The sequence below is a fragment of the Pygoscelis adeliae genome, unplaced genomic scaffold, assembly GCF_000699105.1.
Source record: "Pygoscelis adeliae isolate BGI_AS28 unplaced genomic scaffold, ASM69910v1 Scaffold113, whole genome shotgun sequence".
Lineage (NCBI taxonomy): Eukaryota > Metazoa > Chordata > Aves > Sphenisciformes > Spheniscidae > Pygoscelis > Pygoscelis adeliae.
Genome location: NW_008825108.1, coordinates 12,906,644 through 12,920,604, shown reverse-complemented (window position 1 = coordinate 12,920,604; position 13,961 = coordinate 12,906,644). Strand labels below are relative to the sequence as shown.

Sequence of the window (13,961 nt, the reverse complement as noted above, 5' to 3'; positions counted from 1 at the left end):
CAGCCCAGAAGGCCAATCGTATCCTGGGCTGCATCAGAAGAAGCATGGCCAGCAGGTCGAGGGAGGTGATTCTGCCCCTCTCCTTTGCTTTGGTGAGACCCCACCTGGAGTACTGTGTCCAGCTCTGGAGTCCTCAGCACAGGAAAGACATGGACCTGTTGAAGCAGGTCCAGAGGAGGGCCACAAAAATGATCAGGGGGATGGAACACCTCTCCTATGAGGAAAGGCTGAGAGAGCTGGGGTTGTTCAGCATGGAGAAGAGAAGGCTCCAGGGAGACCTTACTGCGGCCTTTCAGTACTTAAAGGGGGCTTATAAGAAAGATGGGGACAGACTTTTTAGCAAGGCCTGTTGCGACAGGACAAGGGGGAATGGCTTTAAACTAAAGGGGGGTAGATTTAGACTAGATAAAAGGAAGACTTTTTTTTACGCTGAGGGTGGTGAAACACTGGCACAGGTTGCCCAGAGAGGTGGTGGATAACCCATCTCTGGAAACATTCAAGGCCAGGGTGGACGGGGCTCTGAGCAACCTGATCTAGTTGAAGATGTCCCTGTTCATTGCAGGGGGGTTGGACCTTTAAAGGCCCCTTCCAACCCAAACTATTCTATGATTCTATTTGGGGTTTGGTTAGGGTCTAAAGCATGCAGCACATTCCTGCAAGCTATCCAGTAGATTACTGCCTGTTCTACAGAAACAAGTGGCGATATCACAACTCAGCTGTCTCTCAAATGATGCCACACTAGTTAGAGTACCATAACAGGTACAATCACTGTGGCTGCTATTGCTCTGCACTCTTCATAAAAGAGTATTTATTTTAAATTCAGTTTGGTTTAATGCCAGGCATTTCTGTGTCTTTGTCACAGCTCTTGGGGATCCAGCCTCTATGTATCGTTAAGACATGTCACACTTTTAGACTGAGGTTTTAAAAGTTACATAAGAAAACCAACCAGCTGGCTGTGGGTACTTTTCAGCACAGTGACAGCATCTAATTCTTTCAGTAGTCACCTCCCAGCTACTAGTGAAAACTGGAGAGAAAGGAAAACAAGAACAAAATGAAGGCTTTAGTTTCTTTTCTCTTTTGCATTGAGGTTGCAGATTTAAGCGATTTGTATGAAAACTTACACCTTAATTTCTTATTTAAAACCAAAATGCAACATGTGCTTTTATTGCTGGTGGAAAAGGGCTGCTCTCGGTACAATAAAGCATCTCCTTACCAGACACTGCTAACACAGAAGACTTTAAAAGAGTTTCCAAGAGGTTCCCTTTATATGATTAGTTTCAGCTTTTTTTTAATCATAATAACATCACTGTAAGTCCTGGCTATGGGTGGATGATAGAATCAGTCTGAATATCCTTCCTGTAGAAGTAATTAAAATCAAATAACACTGAATCACATCCTGCAATTTGTACATGTACAAACCATTCCACTGCTACAGTTGGTGAGACTGTCTGTACCCCAGTATGCACCACACTTTATGAACTGGTGTCAGGGATACTACTTGCACACTTTAACTTAGGAAATTTACTTTATTATCTTCCTGAGTAAGAGCCATGGCAGACAAGAAGGATTTGGCCCGCTCTAACACATTAGAACTGGCCTGATAATTCTTCATATTTAGATTTCTCAGTAACATAATGATGGAAATAAGATGACAATGCCTTTGCTGAGAAAAAATTTTAATAATTGATAATATATTAATACTGTTTTATATTAATGTTTAATATTAATATTAATAATGTTTAATTACTTTTTAATAGAGATTTGGAAATAACATTCTGCCCTCCTGGAGTGAAAGTTTTTCTTTCTGCTTGGTTAGTTTTCCAACCCAACCCAAAATGACAAGGTAATGACTCAAACATTGCCAGCTGATGGAGACGGAAATCTTTATTTCTTAGCTATATGTGATACTATTGCCACATCTCACTTACAAAAAAAAATTTATGTATGAAGAGAGAAGCTTGGGTAACCTTCCCAGTTTCTCAAAACTGACAGTACTGCAGAGCTCCTAAGTAAGACTATCACCAAAGAATACGGTGCATACCGTGAAGACAGCGAAGCTAGCAAATAGCTCAATACTGGTTATGGAAGACCTAGAGGACCTAATAGAATATATTTTAATACACTGGGGTTTATCTCCGTTACAGAGGTCTCCATCTTACTTACGCTCTTCTCAATATTACACTTGCCAAAAGAAAAAATGTGTTGTTGACTACTGCACTTGGCCAATAGATGCAACACATATCCTACTGCAATTTGATTATTACTTTTTATCTTTTGTAAGATTTCTTCTCTTCACTGCAATCAGTAGAAATCAGGCTCATTCTGAAAATGTACTTTATTTTCGTAATCCAGTACTTAAAAACAACAAGATTAACAGTAAGATTAACAACACACTGTACTAATTAGGTAAGTGAAGAAGCGTAATGTTTCTCTTGTTGCGGAAGAGGGTTGAATAATGCATTAGTATTTTTACACAAACACAGGGATTAATTAGTAAATCTTTCCAAGCAGAATGAGAACATACAGCTCTGAGCTAAGGGAAACCTGATGAGGTCCAACCAAGTGGCGCTTCTGACGTGCTTCAGACATCTACTCTGGAAAGAGACAATTCATCCTCTAAGACTGCTTACTTCCCTCCACTGACGACAACTCAAATCAAGCCAGCTAATTCAAAAATAGATTTCTAAACTGAAGACCTTCTCCCCTCAAGGGACAATCATCAGTCAAGCTGATGCAATTCTCAAATGTAGACAAAGTCACTCAGTCTTTGGTCTCATTTCAGCTGCTGCACTTGAAACTGGGACAAACATGGCAACAGCAGAGAAACTAGGAGAGTTACTGAGGGAAAAGGATAAATTAGAATAAAAATGGAAAATTATTTCACAAAAAATTGTTTAATAATATTAAATTATCCCAAATTGTTAAGATAAGTTAGCTAGGTTGTGTACTGTGCAACTAGTACAACTAAATTCCCAAATATCAGAAAATAAACATTATGGTCCACATACCCATAAGGTAAATTTGTGATGTGTGGAGGGCTGACCCTCATCAGCAATTCAGCACCCACCAGCCACTCGCTCGCTACCCCCTCCCAGTGGGATGGGGGAGAGAATAAAAAGAGCAAAAGTGAGAAAAACTCATGGGTTGAGATGAAGACCGTTTAATAAGTGAAGGGGAAAAAGGGGAAAAAAAAAGTGACTCAAAGGCAGTCACTCTCCAGCTCCCACCAGCAGACTGATGCCCAGCCAGCCTTTGAGCAACAGCCACCTTAGAAAGAGTACCCCCATTTTTACTGCTGAGCACGATGTCATATGGTCTGGGATATCCCTTTGGTCAGTTGGGCTCAGCTGCCCCGGCTGTGTCAACCTCCCAGTCTGTTGCCCAGCCCCAGCCTACTGGCTGAGGGGGAAGTGAGAAGCAGAGATGGCCTTGACACTGTGCAAGCACTGTTCAGCAATAGCTAAAACATCCCTCTGTTATCAACACTGTTCTAGTCACAAATCTAAAACACAGCGCCATACAGGCAGCTACAAAGAAAATTAACTACATCCCGGCCAAAATCAGTACATGATGTAAAACAGCCTCTGCATCAGGCAAAATCCTCTTGATAAAGAAGCAAATAACCTGTTTTTCTCAGGTCATGTTCAGTTCTGGTGCTTACAAAAGATTACTGCATTCTCCTGTCTCCTTTCTTGAGCCTACTCTCCTCTCTATTTAATCGGCAATCCTTGGCAACACTTCTGAAGTGAAATCAGAGTTTGCACAGAGATAGTTGAGCACTATTATTAAATCAGAAAATCAGACTTCAAGCAATCCTTCCCAGTGCAGTCTCCAAAGGGTACAAGTAACACCTCCTCCCCAGACACATCTTTTGAGGACCGCCAAAAGTGCATGACACAGTGCATGAAAACAGCTTAGGTTCAAGGATCTGAGAAGAACACCTAAAGTTGCCACCAGCAGACTATTTGCAAACCCATTGTGTTTGAAACATGGGTATATTTCACTCCTCTAGATGCATCAGAATATCTTGATAGCCAAGAGTCACAAACTTTATCCTTAAAATCTTTTTCAGCATAACTCCACCACCACAAAGGTAGTGGGCATTGAACCCTATTTGAGATATATCCCGGAGTGCAATCATTACTTTGAGAGCACTGCAGGTGTTGCTTTGGGAAAAACTAATTACACTTCATCAGAACATCTGTTTTTGTAAAACGTTGATGTTAGGTAGGCTATACACCAAGGATGCTATATTCAAAAGCACCTATACCTGGACAGCACAGCACAATCCATACCCAACCTGCCCACAAGGTATCTCAAACTGCATAATAACCTGAGGCAGAAAATAGATTTCAGAGTACTCGGAATAAGGCTTACAGCAAGTAAATGAAGAAATCCCAATTCTTTAAGTATTGCTTTACACAGTCCTCCAAGGGAAAGCTAAATGTGACATAAATATTAACAAATATTATTATTATAGAACAGAAAGGTGTCCACCATAACAGCATCTAGAAACATCACACAGCTTTGGAAAAGCGCCAGTTCTTTCTAGGACAGAAGCCAAACTCTTCCATCATTCAGATGAAATTTATGCATCTTTTCCAGACCCACACTGAAACCAGCTTTGAATATTTTTATTTTTGTTCTTCTACCTTAAGGAGAAGTTCTGCCAATGGGAGCATCATTACTTCTGTTTATTATTTGAATTCTGACAGTGCTGAGGCACAAATCAGGATTGTATTTAGTGAAGTTTGGCTCTAACACAGAATCAACGACATCCATTTTTGTATCATATCTGAAGTTTGTGAAGTACAAACATAGAAACAGCTACCATACCCGTGGGCTCCAGCCATTACAAAAAGCCTTCTCTGAAAGGCTTTGTGTTAACCCAACATTTCTACACTTGGCATTGCTCGTAGTTAAAGCCACAATAATGGCACAGTGAGGAAAGGGTATGTGCTGAGTGAGAAAGGGAGGTTGGGACCATTTCCGCCTTTCAAGATGAGGGACAGGACTCTGAAAAGACTTGGTGTTACACTATTGCTATTGTGCCCTTGCTATTACATTGTTTAATATTAAGGTAAGAGTCTCTTTCCAGAAATAAAAACCCCAGTGCTCAAAGAGACATTTGGGTTGGAAAAAGGGATACAAAACTAAGAGCACAACTCTGAAGAAACATGGGTATGTCCCCTGTCCCTCCTCTTCCACAAAAACAATCCTAAAGTTTCAATCTGTCACCTTATTTCCCCTCCTTCCAGCATATGACCTGCACACTCAGTCAGGGATGGCCAGCCAAGGCCAGTTCTGGACTGGTGTACCAAGCATGCATAGTTCAAGTGTAGTGCCTACACTGCAGCTGCAGTACATAACTAGCAGCAAAGCTAGTCTGTTTTGCCTGCTGAGTTAGCTTCACCCTTGGCTGGGAGAACCTCATCTGGCAGGGCCCCAATCTCATGAGCTTTGCTCACGTGGGCACATCTTCCTGATGGGACTTGCTCCCGCTATCTTCAATGTGAGCAAGTGTTCCTGGATCAGGCCCTAAATCATACACATTTTTAAGACAGAATTTAATGCATCCTATCACAGTAATACAATTATTATTTTTATGTAAAAAGTGTCCCAACCTTCTATTCACTTATGCAAGTTTTTTGAAAGTACTTAAGCAGATTGATAATTACCACCCAGAAACAATGTCATTTGCCCATACAGAAGCTATCGGGCCAAGAAATCTTCTCAAAAAATCATCATGCTGAATTCAGGTACTGCACAAACTGGTAAATCCACTTACAATACAAATGCATGTCACACATATGATAATCTACTGTGTCCTCATCTAAACGTTTCACCACCAATGCTGATCAAAAAGCTGCTCTTGTTTTTTGCTTCTGACATGCCTGGCAAGTTCTACACATAGCAACAGACTCTAATTTGAGTGATGTGGAGATCACTAAGAGATCATAACTTGTTTTTCTGCTTTCATTCAGCAGAATAACAATAGAGCCGCAGAAAAAACCTTCTTAAAGCACCTGATTTCACCATAACTCCATTGCTCCAGTGACCCCCTCAAAAAGGAAATGGCTGATGAGTTCCCAGAAATGCAGATCCACAGCCTAAGCCTCAGCGTAATCTCCAGAGACTATGGGATAAAAAGTGGCTGATGCTGCAACACAGAACAAGCTATACAGCAGGTCCTGATGTCAGATGCCTGCTAGGACACGATGAGGGGCAAGGGATTTGTTTCTGCATGATTTTTAGTTCTACTTCTCAAAACAGGCTTCCATCAGAAGGCTTACCGTAAATATTAAGCAGAGAGGTATGCAAAGCTGAATTAATTATATGCTCCTTTCCCCAAAACAGTCATGAATTCTCACATCTAAATCTACAGATGAGCATTCCCACTGACGTTAATGCAGCTACTAACTCAAGTAAGCTGCAGGCATTAACTTTTGCAGAGTTCAGCCAAAGGAACAGTCTCAAAAGGCCTTGATTCATCCCATTTAATTGTGCATCACCAAAGAACAATCCAGGTATTAGGTGGGACTGCAGAGTACCTTAGACTCCACTCACACATGCTTAACTTTCAATTTAGTAGGCTAAATCTGAACCGAACTGCTTATTAGTCAAAGGCCATCCTGCTGCCAACACTTAAGCTTTATGGTAAGAATGATCTGACAGTACACTGGTATTACATGTTTGCAGAATCGGGGTTTTCATGAGGAAGAGCAACAGTTAGCACAACAGCTAAGAGATTGTGCAGAGGACTTTGGCTCTCGCTGCTGGAGTGGGGATGGGTTTTTTTCACAGGATTACGCTAGACTGTAAAGACAGAAATTACAGAGGCTTCTCTTCTGATTGAGTAGCTTGTTGCTCCCTGATACCAGAAGAGCAGCTCAAATAATAAATCATTACTCAGCATAATTAATACTAGTATCTACTCTATAGCATTTACTTACTTCCTGGGGAGAGAGAATGGGAACAGGCAGCAGTGAAAAGAGAAACTAAATGTTATACTAATATGCTATTCAAATGGTAGACTTTTAGGTTGCCTGAATATCTGAATACCATGAAAAGGAAGGAAAGCTTTCCTATGGAATCATGTTTCTAATTCAAGACCTCAGCCATACTAACTTGCAACTTCGACACTGATCAGAATTTTTATATTTTTAAAGAACTTAATTGGAGAGATAACTATTTTAGTTGATTAATATGCTGCATATCTAATTCATTGCATTTAATAGGCCTATCCCTTTGACAACTCATGAATCAATACATTCTTCCCACAGTAATTTATACTGCGGAGATAAGCACCTTTACAAAGTATTACCTTCACAGTAGGCGTTGTCCTCCCGAAGGGCTCGGAAGCCATCTCGGCAGCTACAGACAGCTCTGTCATCTAGGTTTCGGCAGACAGAATGCTCCATACAGTTATGTCCTTCAGTGCAAAAGTCATGGCCTGTACAGAAACAAATATGATTGAGGGTTAAAAAGAATCCAGGGATTATAAAACATCCCTGTCAAAGACAGTTCTATCTTTTTTTCAATTAGGTCAAAGAATACCTTTCTATTGTCCATGAGATACTGAAAAATAAATTGTACCAAGCATGAAACAGATGAAAGGAGTGGTAAAGGCCACAAGAACAGACTGTCTCTAGGTCTTCGATTCAATTTCAGGTTATGGCATTGATCTAAGGCAGCTGGATAGGAGGCTTGCTTAAATCCCCCTACTGTCTCCTTGTCATTGTTAAGTACTTTTACAGGACACTTTATAATTATATATTTTTCTTCATTTTCTTTTTTTTTTTGTTTGGACATTTATAAAAGACCTCAGTAGCTTAGACACTCAGTAGCTCATTTACTAGTGGTATTACTTTTTTCCCTAGCACTTTTTGTTCCCAGGTGTATTTATAAAATCCTTCCACATTTAACCAAAAGTCTTTGATTAACATTGACTTGTTTTGCTTTTCTCTTCCCCTTATCTCTTCCTTTGAAGCTCCACTGACTGAATACTCTTCCCTGCTTCCACCATCCTTTCCATTTCAGAGAAATTTATTAGCCTTTTAGCCATCCCTATTTCCTATTTTCCTATTTTTTCCCTTAAATTTTTCCTGAGTGTGACTGTTTTCCATTGCATCTTAATTACAAATTTTTAAGATTCTGAAATTCTCTTCCAGGCTGGAAAATTTAGATTGAACCTTTCAACTCAGTAAGTTTTTTTAAATTCCTTCTGTTTGCTCTCATGAAATCTAACGCTGCTATGCTGCTGAACACCATTAAATCATCCTTTATTATGCTGAATTCAAGCTGGGTGTAGTAACTGACTTAAAGCTTCCACAGTTTCCACATCTGTCTACAAAGGTACGGAGCTTGTCTCCTTCATTGCTTTCTCAATAATTTCATTTGTTTAAAGTTTTCTTCTTTAACTGAAGCATTAGAATTGATCAAGCAGCAGTACTTCACTTGTATTTTCCAATAACTATTTTCTTGTCTCAAAATCTCCCACAGGAGAACTCGGGAATGTAGGTCAGGCTCAGGGGACCAGGACTGGTGTAACAGCAACAGCTCCAGAATGCAACCTGGAATCGGACTGCAACACAGGCCTCTTACAAAATAACAAGTATTTAATGGCAGTAAAGATTATTATTTTCATCACTCCACCTGGCTTCTGCTTCATATTTTGCTATGAAAGAGCTTCTGACCCTAACTTCACAGAAGTTAAGTTAAATGAGCACTTCAAGCAGGACAATGGCAGAGTCTGCTTGAAGGTCAGGTCAGAGAGGTGTTTTGCACCTGGGCAGCTCATGAACATTGTGAAGCAACACAAACCAAGTAAAAGAAGACAAGAGAAACAGAAGAGCCCATAAAGGCAGAATGTTTTAGTACTGAGACCCAGTGACATGGTCGTGACGCAAACATCACAGTCTTACTATGGTATGAGAGGCAAATGTTTTTCTTTCTCTCTTTCCTGCTGTGGATTGTCTCCCTGTAACCTAGAGATACGTTTAGGTAATGTTACTTAAATATTATAATTGACCGTAGCTACCACAGTGCTGTCATCTAACATAGGACATTAAGAAGCAAAAAGCTCTACACTTTTACTAGCATTAGAGGGTCTTCAATACTCATTGAAGAATTGTATGTGTCAGACAGCAGAATTGTGTGTGTCAAGAGCAACCTCTGGCCATGGCGACATCTACTCTTTGCCTTTTTGTTGTCTTCCTCATTGAAGCCTGAGTTAATGACAAAGCAATAGTCATTTTTTTATTTCCTGGCCTGGATTCGCTGTACCAGACTTCAGCATTAAATGACTAAGAATGTACATGTTATCCAGAGAGGGTGACAGCTTTTTTACTGATTTTTTTTTTCTTAAGATTCTTAACACTCACCTATCAGCTGTATTAATAAACAAAATACATGCTGCTGAGTAATGGCATACAGCAGCTTCTTGTTTAAAGAATAAGCTCCATAGCTCATGAGAGGCCAAGCTAGCGTGGTTCAGGTTGGATTGAATATGTTCAGAAAGCACTCATCTGACATATATTAAAATTTTCTATCTATACCAGGCACATGAAACACAGAATTCTTTTCTCTAAGCCACTGAAGATTTTATAGAAAATTATCATTAAAAAATCCTTTTTGACTGTGATAGACTTCAAGAACTATCATCTTTTCTTAAGTTCTCTTCTTCTACTTTCTTATCTCTCTGCTTGATGTCATTAATCATATCCTTCATGTTTGCACCGAGTAGCACAGAAACAAGTATAGCCGCACTCTTTTTTTCACTGAAGTATACCTAAAATCAGCCCAAGAGTCTAACATCTTCTTTCATGCCCAGTATCAATTTATCATTATTTAGCTATAGAAGAAACAGACGTAGCCACTTGAAGATGCAATTGCTCATAGCTTTGAAGATACCAGTATTAGTCCAGATCAAAAGAGTGGGCTCAAGACACAAAGCACTTCATGTACCCCTCCCCTGGTAAGGATCAGTCTGGGTCTAACACACAAAGGTACGTAGCATGCAAAAATATACCCCAAAGCTTCTGCTTCTAGATGCAGACTACAACCCCAAACAGGTAAACAAGTTACTCCAGTCTTCAAACAACTGCATAGTATGAACAGTTCTCTAAAAGAGATATCTCAAAGCATCTCAGAAAGATGCTGGGCAACACAGACATTTCCCCAATTTCATTTTGTTTGGACACAGGATTAGGTGAAGGGTAGAAAACCACTAATTATGTATATGATTTCTTTGACTTTACACCCACCTTTGTCTAGAATGAAAAACAAGTGCCATTAAACGTTTCACAGATTTTACACTATTAGACATTTTACAAACAAATTTCAGATGTCATGATGCAAATGTTACCTATTCAGCTCCCCAAGATGTATAGTGATTATCATGCGTAGGAGCGTCCTATTCAAAATTATAAGAAAAAAGTCTATATAACCTCTAAGAATGGAAAATTACACTGAGCTTATATATATCCAGCTATTACCTTACCTTTACAGATTTTGCAGCAACTGTGAGATAAGGGGATCTGTTGAGATTCTGGGCAGTTCAAAGCTGTACAACTGTCTTTTGGAATACGCTGCATTTTGTGGCCCTGTTAAATTGAGGTAAATGATTAATATTGTGAGAGAAGAAATAAAGATAAATTATAACTCTAGTGGAGTTTTCGCATTATAATGTATAAACAAAAACTGCCTATGCCAAACTCCAGGTACCTTTGAAAACCATTTGAAAGGACAACAAAAGCATCAGGAACTCCCCCATACTCAAACCTTTTCAAGCAAGCAAAAGTGTGGCAACAGCTCTCATTCTTCTCTTGTCTTAGCTGTCAAGCAACTTGCCTCAGAAGTTTCCCTTAAAACTATGCCTGGAAGAGTAACAATTTTTTCTCAAAAACTGGGGCAGCAGATTCCAGAATCAAGGGTCCTCATGATGAATACTCTAAAGCAGCTTGTTATTTATACAGCAAGTAAAACCAAACTTGAACATCTCTGATCTTAACGCTGTGGAAGTAATACTGAAGGAAACTGGCACTGATTCCCTATTAGGAAAGAGAGGGGTTTCTCAGCTAAGTTTGGATCAGGTGTCTGGACATGTCCAATGCCAAGATGGTAACTGAGTATCTTCAGGCACTTAGTGCAGGTCACACGCAATCATTGCAGTATGACCACATGAAATGCTTGCCTTAGCAATCCGGCTACTGCAGATGTACCACCTTTAGGCTCCCTTGGGCCCTAATTAATGTGTCTTGCAGTGCTCTAGTCATGATATGGCAAAGACAGAAAGCAAGGCAAACAACATCATGTTCCTCAGAGGCATCTGCCTTAAAATCAACAATCTGGTTAAAATATGAGCTCACTGAACTCAGGACCCTGTATTTCTGCATGCAAGAAAAGTGCCTAAAATCCTGCATATGCCATTGCATGTATTATTCTAACGGATCTAGCATTTAATTTTCAATCCTCTTTAAGCATGAAATATAAAGATGAAACATGAACGCAATGGCTCATATCAAAATTACCACTCAAAGTTTACCTTAAGCAATCTTGACAGAGAAACCAACCCTAACCTGATAATACAGTAAAGCAAACCAGCCATGGATGTCTTGTATACCAGGACAAGCAAAACCCAGAAATCCCACAAAATAAAGAAAAAAAACCCTTCGACAGAAATAATATCAGAGTACTCTGTATTGCATTTCATTCTTTTACAAATTCTAATTTGGAAGAGAATTTTTCATTCACTTGTTTTATAATATTCAAACAGAAAAGCACATGCCTACAGCAGGCACAACTGCAGCAGCCAAACAAAACAAAAAATGTTTAGAATTACATGCAGACAAAAAGAAATTCCCTACATTGCCTTGATAACATCATTATAAGCCTTTAAGGATGAAAACAGTACTTGTGCCATTCCTATTAAGGCTCTCTTGTGCTGAAGTCATTAATTATATCATTTTATGAGAACTCTAATAGTAATAAAATAGTGCCCACATACAACTTCCGAACTGACCAACACAGTTTACAGTATGTGGATTTTCTGCTCTGAATTATCATTCACAAGGCTGTTCAGCAGAAACTATACGTACTTCAGTCCTTGAAAAAGCAGCATTTGAATCAGCCGAAGTTGCTGCTTAGTATTTTTACCAGGACAGTCAGGTAGCCCACCAGCAAACAGGTATAATCAACAAAATACAGACTAGCACAGCCAACAGAGGCATTTTGTTCATACAGTATCACACTTGCCAGCTGCAAGAAACACCAGGCAACATCGCATAACTTTTGACAGTTGTTAATTATATCCATTGAGTAATCATAGAATTCATGTCCCAGGTGTCATGTTGAAAACATGAGCTCACAGTCCTGAAAAGCATACGACTGAATCCAAAATTATTTCTGGTCAGCTTCATCTTTCCTTTCTCAAAAGGGTTTCAAAGCACCTACTCCAGGAATTAAGCTCACAAAGATTAAAATCAACAGCAGTAAGACAACGGTCCTTAGTTCTACTTTGTAAAACACACTTTTCCACAACTGTCTGAAAAAGTTTTGAGGTTTCCAGAAACTGGTCTGATAGATAGCTGCAGCATGGCCAGGGGAGTTGCTCCCCTCTCTTTCTCTGCCCTAGAAACGTGCACTCAGGTTTTCAACTCCAAGCCACAGCATACAGCTCTCTAACTGGAGGGAATTCCTCCCCATCCCTCCCCCGGAGAGGCAACACGGGACCCACTGCAGCCGTACCTGGGGTATATTTTGCCCTTAAAGTGCATTTGTGCCCTGAAGAGCAACTCTGTTCATGCAGCAGGACAAGACTGACTCAGCGTCAGGCGTGTTCTGTTTACAAATAAAACAATGACCCTACCCCATTTCCATCACTAGAAATACCAGACACCTGGTGTGCCAGCTCTCTTCCTTCTTTTTCATCTAGCTTTTCCTCTAAGAATTATCCTGAATTCCAAATTATGCCCCCATCGCGTTCATGCATCTCTCGTACCTGAGCACATAATTCTGAGCACTAACATTGCACATGTGCCAATGGAAACATAAGGTAGTCTGCTGGTTTTTTATTACTGATGATGGAGATGATACCTAAGGAGGAAAGAATGCAGCTTGATTGTCAAGCTGCGTAATCAAAGCTTGTAGCTATGCAAAGTAAATTTATTTGCAAAATCTGATGTGGAACTCAGTAAGACAAAATAAACACAGGACCCCTTAGATGCCTTTTCTGTTGCCACTTCCTAAGGTAGACCTGTCTGTATTTCAACAGTTTCTTTCAGTGGGACTTTGATATTTCTAACATGCAAGAATTTTTTTTTTTCCATTCTTACCTTGCACTCAAACAGAACACAGTCCCCTGAACTTGAATACACAGTTTCTCTTTGTCCTTCAAAGTAGGTTCTGCCATCAAATACGCACACCGCTTCAGAAGAAAATATAAAAAAAAACACAAAACACCACAATGATTTTGTAAAAAAGTGTTAGTACTCTGCTTATAGAACTGAAACATTTTCTTAAAGATAACAGCATTTCAAAATGAAAAGATTGAATCACCTGCAACAATATTCTAAACCCACCTGTAGGAGTCTGGATATCACAAGAAAAAAAAAATCAGAGGAGAAAAAAAACCACAAAAGAACCAGAAAAGCATACATAAGTAGAAGGTGAAGGATGTTGAAGCAATATGGAGTACTGATGGCTACTGAGAGGGCAGAAAGGACGTGTCTCAGGTCACGCCAAGGGAGGTATGACTGCCTGCAACACAGCTCAGGGGCGAAAAGGAAAACGGAGCTGTGAGAGCAGTGCGAATGGCATTAATAGATAATCAGTTTCTTGAAGAGGAATGTTGTATGACAGAGGGTGATCACTGAAGCCGCATATTTATTTGTTATCACAGCCCTTTGATGTTTCATCACCCCCCACAGGTATTTATGTATTTGTATCTTGATTATCCAGTT

The 13,961-nt window shown here is 39.8% G+C and overlaps 1 protein-coding gene across 1 annotated transcript in view; it reads right to left on the bottom strand.

Moving 5' to 3' along the window:
- The window catches only part of NELL2 (NEL-like 2 (chicken)), a 132,310-nt gene that overhangs the window by 79,336 nt on the left and 39,013 nt on the right, over window positions 1–13,961 (bottom strand). Inside the window, exons 8-10 of the mRNA XM_009327600.1 lie at window positions 13,335–13,426; window positions 10,502–10,604; window positions 7,325–7,453 (exon numbers count right to left, since the gene is read on the bottom strand). Of these exons, the coding sequence (XP_009325875.1) occupies window positions 7,325–7,453; window positions 10,502–10,604; window positions 13,335–13,426 (324 nt within the window). The remainder of the gene's footprint in view (window positions 1–7,324; window positions 7,454–10,501; window positions 10,605–13,334; window positions 13,427–13,961) is intronic.